The following is a 12659-nucleotide window of genomic DNA, read 5'->3' on the forward strand; positions in this document are numbered from 1 at the left end:
CCAGTCTGGCCCCTCCCCACGCCCCTCTTCCGCTTAGACTGCAGGACAGTCATTACACCCACATTCCCTGGATCCTGCCTGTAACAAGCACACGTCCTGACGGTTCACTTCACATGGGTGCCTGTGGGGGCCTGGCCATCCTGCCGTAGAGGGGCCGTGAGGTCAGGGAAGTGAAGAACATCATTTTGGTGTCTGTAGTGTGCAGCGTCAGAAACCCCAGGGCCCTGTGTGCCGTTTGCTTCCAGACCACAGGTCTCCAGCCACTCTGTTCTCTGGCTCGCCAGGAAACAGCTTCTTCTGCGCAGCTCCTCACCCCTCCCTTGTTCTCAGCGAGGACCTTGCTAGCTCTTCCACCAAAGAAGCAGGGACCTCACACACGTCACCGTCCCTCACCCCCTTCTGGAAGGTTCCACTGCCCTCTGGGGCACCCCTCCCCCGGGCACGGGCCCTGCCATCTCCCACCACCCAGCATCAGGCAGTGTTGTCAGCAGCGTCTCCTTTCTGGAACATTCCATGGCGACATGCTGAAACGCCATCTTAAGATCCTGTCTGGCTGCTGTCCTGGTTTCCCTCTGCACTTCTGTTTTAACACAGTGTCGTGCCTTGTGCTCTAGCATCTGGTACTGAGTTGCAGCCTTGGCCCCAGCAGTGCTGGTGGCCTCCCACAGTCTGCTCCACCACAGCCCCTCCGGCCATTCTCTGACCCACTGTCCTGTCACTGTCCCCTCACACAGGTGGATGGCATCCTGAAGACGGTGCTGCGGGACGAGATCATCGCTTGGCACAAGAAGACCCAGGAGGACACGTCCTCCCCGCTCTCAGCCGCCGGGCAGCCAGAGAACATGGACAGCCAGCAGCTGGTCTCCCTGGTTCAGAAGGCAGTCACTGCCATCGTGACGCGCCTGCACAACCTGGCACAGTTCGAGGGTGGGGAGAGCAAGGTGAACACCCTGGTGGCTGCAGCCAACAGCCTGGACAACCTGTGCCGCATGGACCCTGCCTGGCACCCATGGCTGTGACACTGCGTGCTGCCCACCCCAGGATGTGGAGGGTGCGTCCTGGGCCTGGCCTTGTTGTCGGTGTTACTCACGAAGTCCTGCACTTCTGCCCAGTTGCAGTTATGTCCCCGTAGTTGTGTGTGGAAGAGGAGCCGTTCAGCTTAGAGACAGCTCAGCGACTAGAAGTGGCAGGTCGGAATCTCGCTGTGAGCTTTTAAAGTAACCTTTTAAGAAGCCAGGCTTCCCCGGCATGGTTTTCTTCGTGAATTCTTTTTTATTGTCCCCTCTTTGTGTGAATGTACAGTTGGACCTTTAACCGCTGTCCCAGGCAGCCCGTTTTTAACTCTCAGAATCACGCCTGGCAGAGCTTGGCACTCTGTACCGGACATCCACTGGGCTGGAGAAACAGGAGGTGGCAAAGCACCGTGCTGGCCTTGCTCTAACTGTGTGGCCAGTGACAGGAGCCAAGTGGACCAGCAGGGCCTCAGCCCGCAGCACCTCCCTCCCGTGTTCCACTTCTGGACCAGAGGACGTGCCGCGGGAACTGGCAGGTGAACCACAGGGCTTTTCTTGGCTGGCTCTCTGGATGTCTCTGAGATGACGCGTCCCATCATTGTACCTGGAGAAGATCACTTTTCCTTCCTAATTTAAAAAGAAGCAAAGGAACAGAAGTTCTTCTGATAACTCCAGTCTTTCTGTTATATTCACATTTTATAAATCTGCACATTGAGAATGTTCTATTGAAATTTGTACAGTGTGATTTTTTAGAATAAATATTTTATAAAAGGATTCATCATTCTGCATGCGTGTTAAATGCTGGTTTCTGGGAGGTGAAAGAAGTGATGGGGGCGGAGGTGCAGGGTTGGTGGCAGGCTGTCCTGAGTGTGACCTCAGGTGTGGGCGGTGTCATCCGATCACCCATGTTGCCTGGACACAGCTGAGGGCCTGGCTGAGAATCTGGCTGTAGACCACGCACCAGAGGGTGGTCATGTGGTGATGGGAGTCCTGGTTGTGATGGACCGAGGTGGGCGGGTGCCCAGGACGTGCATGTAAATGTCGCGCAGCATCACGTGGCCTGTGTGCACTGTGCGCACGAGGGGTGTGGGAGCAGGGAAGACGGGGCCTGCGAGGGCCAGCTGCTCCTCGGGCTGTGTCCGTGCTCCACAGGCTTGCGGTGTCCTTGTCCATCTGTCTTCACCAGGGCGGCCACGTGACAAAGCAGGAGGCCTGGCCTCACGGAGCGGAGGACGTTCACCCAGCGGAGGGTGGCAGGAATAGAACCAGGGAAGCAGGAGCAGAGGCGTGGAGGCTGCTGCTTCACTTTGAACTTGAAGGACTCACCCAGTGGGAAATGCTGAGTTTGCCAAGAGGAGGACGGCCCTTCACACAGCTCATGGGGCCTCCCAAAGGGGTCCTCAGCCCTGCCTGTCACCCTTGCCTTCCCCTGTTCCCACTGCCCCAGGCTGGCGTGGTATGGGTGACACTGGTAGCCAAATTCTCTCAAACCTCACTGCGAAGTCAAGCCTGAGGGGCAAGTCCAGGTGTCTCAAAGCAGCCAAGGCTGGGACTGTGGTCATGTTGCCCTGCTGCCTGGGCATAGGCTCACTGCTGACGGTGACCACTCGAGGCCCTTGCCCTGGTCTCTGGTCCCCGTAAGGTGGAGGGTCGGTCAGCCCAGGGCAGAGCTCTTTTACAGGTAGGGGCTTCCAATGCAGAGAGGGTGAGGGGCCTGTCTGAGGGCACAGAACTAATTGTGGAACAGTTGGGTGGAGCCATGTCCTGCCTGACCCCAAGCCCTCTGCTGTGTGTGCCCCGGGGCTGGATGGAGACCTGTGTCCCTGCTGCTCTCCCTGCTTTGTCTGGGGTGACTCGTCAGCTATTTTGCAGTGATATGGAGGTCAGACTTTGCGAGGAATGTCTTGGATTCCTCAGTGGCAGGAGGCAGGCAATGGTGGGGGTTGCAGACTGCAGCTCCAAGGTGGAGTTGGGCCAGTGCAGGCCAAGTGGGGGGTTGCCCCCCAGTTCTCCACCGTGTGCACAGCGAGACCCTGTGAGCTGGCGAATGTTCTAAGGAGCATGCTATTGGCCGAGACGGTGAGGGCGTTTGCTAAGAGCAATGTGTTTCTGAGCTGTTCCCCAATCACACCTTGGAGGTTCAGTCTTACCAGGAGTGGTCAGAAGTGGACTGTCCTGAGTCATGTGTCGTGGCTCCACATCAGGTAGTTAGACCTGAGGAGTCCCGTGGGCACAGGCGGGCTGAGAAGGTGCAAGGCAGATGCCACCCCAGGCTCAGGTGGCTGGGGCCCCTATATTTGGGGTAGGGAGGATCCCATTCATGTGTGTGTTTGTGTATTCAGGTAGATGGAAATGAGAGTAGCTTTTTGGGTAACTGCAAGCTTGTGAAGGGTTTGGCTTTCTTCACAGACTGTGTGCTTGTTTGAGCATTTAATCCAGTGGTCGGTGGGCCATGACTTGTCCCCACAGAGGCACAGGGACAGGCGGTCAGGGGCAGTGCCTGAGTAGGTGACCTCTCAGTTGAGGGAGCAGTGGTACAGAAGACGCGGCCACCTTCTTAGTTGAGTTCCTTCTTCCTTGTCTGAGTTGCTGCTGCTTTAATTGATGACACTTCAGTTGTTGGTTGGGGAGGAGTGAGAGAGGGAGAGAGCGGTGGGGTGGGGGTACCATCTCTGGGTACGGCTGACTGGGGAAGAGGAACGAAGTACAGAGGCCCCAGGCAGGACGGCCACTGCTTTGGCAGAGGCCCAGGCAGCCCCTGGGTTGAAGCTGTGAGAGCGAGGGGATGACCTTGAGGTCAGAATGGGCCTTGTAAGCTGTGATAAGGCCTCTGGGTGCTACTCTGAGAGGCTCTGGGCAGCAGGCGACACAGTGTGACCTGGGCTGTCACAGGGTCCCTGTGTGGGTGGGAAGGTGAGCAGGGTGGAGGTGCAGGAGTCGGAGCCCAGCCAAGAGACAGAGATCGGTCAGGACTCCCGGGTAGGGATGGACCCGGTGAGCAGCTGCTCTGTTGTCCCTATGGGAGGGAGAGCGGACAGGTGATGTGTGACAGAGGAGTCCAGTCTGGTTCCAGGCACTAGGCCTGAGCCGGAAGGACAGAGCTAGCTGTAAGTGGAACGGGGAAAACCATGGGTTTAGGAGAAGCAAACGAGTATAGTTTGGGGACGTTTTGTCTGCGGGGCCTCATTCCCATCATCACGTCAGGGGGCCTTGGATCCCGGAGTCTGCCTGGTCAGAAGGGGCCAGGCTCCACGTCCTGGGCCCTGTGCTGCAGCTGGGACCCCTTCTAGTCTGCCCAGCACTCTGTCTGCACTCGTCTGGGAGCACAGAGAGCAGGACTGTGGCCAGGACGCTCGGAGCCAGACACAGTGGGCGGAAGCTGGGCCCTTGGGGAGGCCGTCAGCCAGGAGTTGAGGAAGGTCCCAAAAACGGCTTGCTTACCGGGCCCCCACACCCTGTGCTCCCAGCTCTCCAAACACTTTTAAGGTAAGTGCTGTTATTAGACATTTCATTTTCAATTAATTTTTTTATTGAGTTATAATTTCTAAAAGTGAAAGCATAAATTTCTACAATATAAAGTAAAACTTTAGTAAATACACCCTTAAAGCTAGAATAAGTCCAGCCTTAAGGTAAACTCTCGCTGCGGTCACGTCACGGGGTGGGTGACAGCGGGATTCTCTTCTTTTTACGTTCTCTGCACCCAGGGAAAGGGGAGCAGCTACAGTAGAGCCTCCACATGGCCCTGCGCTTCCACATGGTCCCCGCTGCTGAGCAGTGAGGGGACACGACTGACCGGGGGGTGGGGGGAAGGGGTCATTAGAGGGGACTGTCGGGGAGAAGTGGCAGGCTGTGGACGGCCTGTCTGACCCGTCCCCGGACAGGCCACCCCCCACTCAGGGTACCCGGGGCAATTAGGCCCCTCTGGGGAGCCCTCGGCCAGTGCCCAGGGAGTGGAGCTTCAGGGATGTTTGGCCATGCTGGGAAGGCTGTGGAGCTGGGGCAGAGACAGCCAGAAAAGGGCTGGGGTGGCGGCAGACAGGGCAGACGGCGGCAGGTGAGCATGTACGCTCTGCATGGAAAATTGGGACATATCTTCATATCAAAGAACTGGGGGGCAGGCTGACAGACAATATGGGGTGCAAAGCCTTCCCCAAGCTACCCAGCACTGCCCACTTGGCAGGATGTGTAGGCATGAGCAGCCGTGGGAGACATTGGGGGCTAGGTTTTCCCACCCCTGTGGCGGGGGCGGGGTTGGAGCACAAATGGTTTGCCCTGGGCTACTAACCTAAAGGTTGACAGACTGATACCACCCAGGGGCTTTGTGGGAGAAGGGCCTGGCGATTACGGCCAAGAAAACCCTATGGAGCAGTTCTACTCGGTAACACGTGGGGTCATCATGAGTCAGAATCAACTGGACTGCAGGGGCTAGGAAGGGTGGGGGAAGCCGGAGGGAGAGGTGGGCAGACGGCTTTGGGTGAGGCTGGAGGACTCAGGGGTCCTTTGCCGAGTTTCCACATTTGTATTCACTTGCTGAACCACCACCCAGACCCAGGCCGAGGTCCAGGTGGCCTCCGAGCCAGGCCCCAAGGGAAGCACAGGATGGCATCTGGGTCAGCCCTTTGTCAACACCGTTTCTGAGAACCGCCGCACAGTTGTGTGGATCAGCCCATCTTCATAGTTAAGCCTAATTTTACAGATAAGGAAACTGAGACTCAGGAGTCGGGTAACTGCCCCAGTCACACAGCTCTGAGTGGCAGAGGGGACTCAAACTCAGGAGGGCTCCTAGCTCTTCCCTGCCCTGCCCCGTTGCTGGGATGCAGCCTTCTGGCCTCCCAGGAGCTCAAGATCAGGGCCCTGTCTGGTGTTCTTTGCACCAAAGGCTGTGGGTCTGATGCGTGCGTGCCTGCCTGCCCGCCCTGCAGGGAGCCCTTGCCAAGTCCCCTGTGTTTCCCAGGGCACCCGCTCCCGAGGAGGCGCAACCACGGCGGGTGGATGGGTGGTGAGCAGCCTCGGCCTGTGCTGTCTTCGCAGCACGCTGAGGGGCAGGGCAAGACGCAGAATGGCGTGGAGGCGGTTGTGTGGGAGGTAGCGTGACCCGTGCCTGACAATAAAACTGTGAGGCACAACTGACAGAACCTCTGCCTGGGCTCCGAGTGCTTCACACAGCACATTCCAATAGCATGGCCCTGGGAGGAGGTGCTGTAGCCCATATTTGTTGTTGTTAGGTGCCGTCAAGTTGGTTCCGACTCATAGTGACCCTACGCACAACAGAACGGAACACTTGCCTGGTCCTGCGCCAACCTCACAATTGTTATGCTTGAGCCCATAATTGCAGCCGCTGTGTCAGTCCATCTCATTGAGGGTCTTCCTCTTTTTTGATGACCCTTTCTTATTCCTTCCTTATTTACTGTCCAGCTTTCGCACGCATGTGAGGCAATTGAAAACACCATGACTTGGGTCGGGCACACTTTAGTCCTCAAGGTGACATCTTTGCTTTTTAACACTTTAAAGATCTCTTGCAGCCAGTTTACCCAATGCGATGCTTCTTTTGATTTCTTGACTGCTTCTTCCATGAGTGTTGATTGAGGATCCAAGTAAAATGAAACCTTTGACAACTTCAATCTTTTCTGCATTTATCATGATGTTGTTTATTGGTTCAGTTGTGAGGATTTTTGAATACATACAGATCGAATAGATATGGTGAAAGGATAGAACGCTGACGTACACCCTTCCTGACTTTAAACCACGCAGTACCCCTCCCCTTATTCTGTGTGAACGACTGCCTTTTGATCCATGTACAGGTTCCTCGTTAGCACATGTAAGTGTTCCAGAATTCCCATTCTCTGCAGTGTTATCCATAAGCTGTTACGATCCACACAGTCGAATGCCCCTGCAATGCCTTTGCATAGTCAATAAAACACAGGTAAACATCCTTCTGGAATTCTCTGCTTTCAGCCAGGATCCCTCCGACATCAGCAATGAGATCCCTGGTTCCACATCCTCTTCTGAATCTGGCCTGAATTTCTGGCAGTTCACTGTCCATATACTGCTGCAACCGCTTTTGAATGATCTTCAGCAAAATTTTACTTGCGTGTGACGTTAATGATATTGTTTGATAATTTCCGCATTCGGTTGGATCACATTTCTTGGGAATAGGCATAAATGTGGATCTCTTCCAGTCAGTTGGCCAGGTAGCTGTCTTCCAAATTTCCTGGAATAGGTGAGTAAACACTTCCAGCACTGTATCCGTTTGTTGAAACATCTCAATTGGTATTTCGTCAATTCCTGGAGCCTTGTTTTTCACCAATGCCTTCGGCACAGTTTGCACTTCTTTCGCTACCGTCAGTTCCTGATCATATGGTACCTCCTGAAATGGTTGAACGTCTACCAATTCTTTTTGGTACAGTGACCGTGTATTCCTTCCATCTTCTTTTGGTGCTTCCTGAGTCGTTTAATATTTTCCCCATAGAATCCTTCAGTATTGTAACTTGAGGCTTGAATTTTTTCTTCAGTTCTTTCAGCTTGAGAAATGCTTAGCACGTTCTTTCAGTTTGGTTTTCCATCTCCAGGTCTTTGCAGATGTCATCGTAACACTTTGTCTTCAGGAGCTGCCCTCGGCAATCTGTTCAGCTCTTTTACTTCATCATTTTTCCTTTTCTTTAGCTACTTGACGGTCATGAGCAAGTTTCAGAGTCTCTTCTGACATCTGTTTAGGTCTTTTCTTTCTCTCCTATCTTTTCAATGACCTCTTGCTTTCTTCATGTATGATGTCCTTGATGTCTTTTCACAACTCATCTGGTCTTCTGTCATTAGTGTTCAATGCATCAAATCTGTTCTTGAGATGGTCTCTAAATTCTGGTGGGATAAACTCAAGGTCATACTTTGGCTCCTTCTTCCTAGTCTGTCTTAGTCTGGAAGCTCAGCTGAAACCTGTCCGCCATGGGTGACCCTACTGGTATTTGAATACCAGTGGCATAGCTTCCAGCCTCACAGCAACACACAAGCCCCCACAGTATGACTAACTGACAGACGCATGGGGGAGCCTCCATCTGTAAGTGAGGAAACAGAGGCACAAGCCGGGTGATGTGTCGAGGTCAGGATTCAATAGTGAGGGTCAGTCAGGATTCAATCCAGGTCCTCCCTGCTAGCTCCGCCCTCGACACCATCCTGCCTCTGCAGCACGTAGACTTGATGTGTGTACACGTGTCCATGCGTATACATGTGTATAATTGCGTACAATCATGTCCTGCCTCTCCATGCGGACGTGATGCATGTACATGTATGTGTACGTGTGTATACATGTGTATCTGCATATGATTATGTGATCGTGAGGAAAAACAAAGATGACAGAGGGACCTGTTATGTGGCTTCCTAGGGAAGCCCGATGTTAGGTTGTGGCAAGGGGGATAAAGGAACAAACCAGAAAGTTCCAATGGAGCAAGTTTTTTAAAAAAGCCTAGACAGTAGGCAGAGGAAAGACCTCTGGTTTATAGTCTGGCATGTAAAGAGCTTGGAAGTTGCCCCTCCTCGCAAAAAGAAAAAAAGTGAAAAATTAAAATCCAACATCTCTTTTCAGGTCCATCAGAGGTCACAGGGCAGAACAGGAGACACACAGAGGCTGGTACGGGGAGCAGAAGTCACCGCCGGGCCCAGGGACAGGTAGGAGCACTTAGAGGGTAAAGGGCTAAGTGCCAGTGGACAAGCTTGAGAGGGAGAAACTAGGAGGCCCAGCCTTGGGGGCCACCCATTCGTGAGCTTTCCGCCAGCAGTCCCACCAGGTCCTCACTGGGAATCTCAGAGAAAATGCCCCCAAGATGGGGGCAGGGCGGGCACTGGACGCAGGGGTCCCAGTGGCTCACTGGCTTGTATAGCACCCCTGCTACCAGTGAGAACATGGGGTCAAAACCCGGGCGTGTCCTGACTCTGGGCAGTAGAAAAGGCTAGTCAGCGAGCCGGTGGGAGGTAATAAACCGGCACGACCTGTGTGTGAGAGTGAAGTCAACAGACTAAACTTAACCCCACGAGGTGGTGCTTGATGGACACCGTCCTGGCACGCGCGTCTTCCGCCTTCTCCCCAGCTGGCCCTTCCCCGAGTCTGGCCACTGGCTTCCTGGCCTGTGGGGTTACAAGGAAGCTGGAGTTTCATTTCTACACCCAAACAACAGACGCACAGCTCTAAAGTTGTGAATTTATTGCATATGTAACAAAATGAACCAGACCTCGGTCCGCCTGCTGCAGTGTTTGTTTTGTGTTTCCAGCTGGTTCCATAACAACATTAAATAGAACTAGCATTTCTTTAAATACTTTTGATTTTGACATAAAACAGAATATTAGTGTACAATTTTCACAAAATAAATCAGCAATAAAAATGGTGGGAATAATAAGGATAGCAGCAATACTTAAAAACAAGACATTACAAAATAAATTAAAAACACATTATAAAGTGGTTGAGAAACAAAAATAAACTGGGTGGGCTGCCCCGTGGCTCTCACCTGGCACTGGCTGTGGGGGTTTTCTGCAGAGGCCCTTCCTGACACCACAGGTTGTGACCACCTGACCGGAATGCAGACCATGGCTGCGCAAGCTCGGGGTCTGACCGGGACCTGGCAGCAGCTCCTCTGTCTGAAAGCCAGCACTTTGCTGCCACTCAACCCAGCCTCCCTGGCAGCTGGGTCTGTCCCTGCGTGGGGCACTGCGGACGGTGGTTTACTACATCCCTGAGTGTTGGCTGAGCCGCTGGTGAGGCAGCCTGAGGTCGGGCCCTGGAGCCCCTGGGCAAAGACGGGGGGGTGGTCATCTGGGGTCATGTGTGAGGCGTGGACCCGAAGGAGCTCTGACCCTTTGCTGCCACACTTTATTCTTTGGGTGGTTCCATGAGAACCAAAATTTAAGGTTCTCGAGGTGCAGTGCCACTGGCCACAGCCTGTTTGGAAGACAGGTGCTCTAGAGAATTCTACTCTCAGGTTCTGGGCTCCCTGCAACACTCACAGCTGACGACGACCTGGGGTGGGGCCACAAACCCCACACAGTGGCAGGCAGGGGGCGCAGACAGCCTTCCTGGGATGGGACGCACAGTGTCTCGAGCTGGCTGGGAGAACACAACTGTCTGGACTCTGGTACCCATAGAGCAGTGTCCCCTTCTATGGGGCAGCAGATGCCTTTCTAAGGATCTCACCCCGACTCCTGCCTGACAGCAAGAAGGTAGTTTTAATAGTGTCAGAGGAAACATTACTACTTGTAAGCCTGTTAAACCATTAGACCCTGGTTTCCTTCAAAATGATGCCAACCTCAGAGCCATGTCCTCCGGGGCATCTGTGCCTCCATGCAGTCTGGGTTCATTTGCGAGGGCAGACTTATGTTGGGGTCTGTCCTTTTCCTTTCTCCAAGAGGCCGGTACCAAGGGCAGACTGGACATCACCATTGGAAGCCAGTCTTGAGTGCAACAGAGCAGCGTGGGCACAAGACAGCCTGCACTGTAGGGCAGGGCTCTGAGCCCCCAGGTTGGCCTGCACTTGCTGAACAGACTGGAATTTGCTTCTGCAGCAAGTCCCACATGTCATCCCTTCTGTCCTGAACCTCGGGCCAGAAGTGCGGCCCACCTGAGCCCTGTGAGCCATGGCTGCCACGTCGCCGGTTAAGGGTGAGGGGCTACTTTCAAGGAAGTCCAAGTCCACCCCCGTCAACCACAGACTGCTTCCCAGGCGAGCAAAGGAGCCGCAGCAGGACGTAGAAGAGCAGGTACCCTTCCTAACCCACCGTGGCATAAAGGTGTTAGCAACAAAAAGAACACATAAAACAGTTGTCCATCACAGACCTGTGCTGGATCCCAGTGCTCAACTCAGAAGCTCTCCCAGCAAGCTGAGTGTCGTCCTAATGAGCCGCCCTGCACTTGAGTCCCCTCCCAAACCAAAACCAACCCCAAATCACATGGAAGGTGTGTTGCTGCTTTCACCTCGTCCAGATGGTGCTTGACTTTTGTGCAGGTTGCAAATGGTGTTAGGAACTCAAGTGCTACGCTTGCTCTGGCCTTCCTCCGCCTCTGGAGACACCTGGGCAGGTGTACCAACAGCCACAGTGTCACCATCCAACACTGGGGGAAGGGCAAACATGACAGTGCAGGGTCACCCCCTGCCCAACTTCTGTCCAACAGTCACCTCAGGCCAGTTTAGGTCATGAAGGATGCCCGCGCTCCCTCCCTCTCCTGAGGCTCAGTTCCCACCAAGCCAGCAGCTAGAACAGAACTTTGTGAGTTAGCTTGCGGCAGTGTCCCCTCAGTGGTTTCAAATTTCAGTCACAGAGTCGATGCCCTCCAAGGTGTAACTGCAGTGTCGACACATGGCTTTGGGACGGCTGGCTGAGTCTAAGGCTGGTTTGGTCTACTCTTTGACAAGCTCCATCGTATTGTGTTTTCACTGGAAGAATACCTCACGGTGGGTCATGTGGCAAAAGGGACTCTTAAAAGGAAAGGTAATTTTTCTCTGTGCAAAACAAATTTTTCAGCCAGGACACCCTGAAAAGAAATAGCCACGGCTCCAGTGGAAGCTGCCTTATACCTTTACCTTTCCAAAGGGAGACACACTTGACTAGCGCTCTCACCGTGGCAGAGTCCCAGCAGGCATCTGCTGGACGGTTCATTTTCACTTAGAAGTGACTCTGCTCCCCACAGCAGGCTGCTAGGATGTCAAATGTGGAGTTCCAGCTCAGGTGAGATCTGTAGCTGCTGACCTTGCTGAGGGCCTCCAGGCTGTGGGGACAGAAGGGCCGGTCCAGGTCCCAGTCACGCGCCCGATAGCCAGGCACAGGTCTGTCACTGCAGGTGGAGACTCCCACGGGGCCCGGAGCCTGTCCTGGTGCGTGCTACCACCAGGGCAGAATTTCCTGTGTGACCGAAGCCAAACGCTGACCCTGGCTGCCTTTTATTGGATGGGTGATGGAGGGTGGGAGTACTGTCAGAAAGGAGGGGTGTAGGGTGGGAACCACTAGCCAAGTCCCCCTGCCCCTCCCCCAGCAAAAGGAGGGGGACAACTCCTTTTCCTTGGGTCATCAGGTCGCCTGGCCCTGGCACTGCAGGAGGTACCCAGAAAGCGGTGTGCTTGTGGGCTGGCGGTCCAAGAGCGCACGTCGGCTTCCTGGCTGCTCTTCACTCCACAGCGAACCCACAGGTCTCCTCCACAGCCGTCAGGAGCTTCTCGTACAGCTTCTCATACGACTCGTAAGGTGGAATGTCAATCCGGTTGAAGCTGGGACCAAACAGAAGAGCGAGAGTGTCACTGCGGAGAGGACCCAGGGCAGGTACAGCCGCCCTGGGGCCACAAGTGGTACGTGTTTGTGTGTGTACCTAAGACAGGCACAGCCGCCCCAGGAGCACAAGCAGTGTGTGTGTGCGCATATGTGGATCCAGGACAGGCACAGCCACCCTGGGGCCACAAGTAGGGTGTGTGTATGTATGTACCTAGGGCAGGCACAGCAACCCCGAGGCCGCAAGTGGTACTCGTGTATGCATCTGTGTGCATAAGCGCGTGTGCTGGGGGAGCAAAGAGAACGGCACCCTTTAAGAGCCCGTTAGCTCTGACACAGAGTACAAGCTGTGGCCCAGAGGACCTAGGGTGGTCTACGGTATGCCTAGGGGGGCGGGGTGGGCTGCGC

At 54.4% G+C, this 12659-nt stretch overlaps 2 protein-coding genes across 8 annotated transcripts in view; one reads left to right on the forward strand and one right to left on the reverse strand.

Annotated features, from left to right (window-relative positions):
• The window catches only part of TRRAP (transformation/transcription domain associated protein), a 125728-nt gene extending 124709 nt beyond the window's left edge, over positions 1-1019 (forward strand). For all 5 annotated transcript variants that reach the window (XM_064296033.1, XM_064296036.1, XM_064296035.1 and 2 more), the window contains one exon: positions 735-1019. In XM_064296033.1, coding sequence (XP_064152103.1) covers positions 735-1019 — 285 coding nt within the window. The remainder of the gene's footprint in view (positions 1-734) is intronic.
• Positions 868-12659, reverse strand: part of SMURF1 (SMAD specific E3 ubiquitin protein ligase 1) — a 133975-nt gene continuing 122183 nt past the window's right edge. For all 3 annotated transcript variants that reach the window (XM_064296040.1, XM_064296039.1, XM_064296038.1), the window contains one exon: positions 868-12253. In XM_064296040.1, coding sequence (XP_064152110.1) covers positions 12154-12253 — 100 coding nt within the window. In that variant the 3' untranslated portion in view covers positions 868-12153. The remainder of the gene's footprint in view (positions 12254-12659) is intronic.

This window comes from Loxodonta africana, chromosome 12, assembly GCF_030014295.1.
Source record: "Loxodonta africana isolate mLoxAfr1 chromosome 12, mLoxAfr1.hap2, whole genome shotgun sequence".
Taxonomy (NCBI): Eukaryota; Metazoa; Chordata; class Mammalia; order Proboscidea; family Elephantidae; genus Loxodonta; species Loxodonta africana.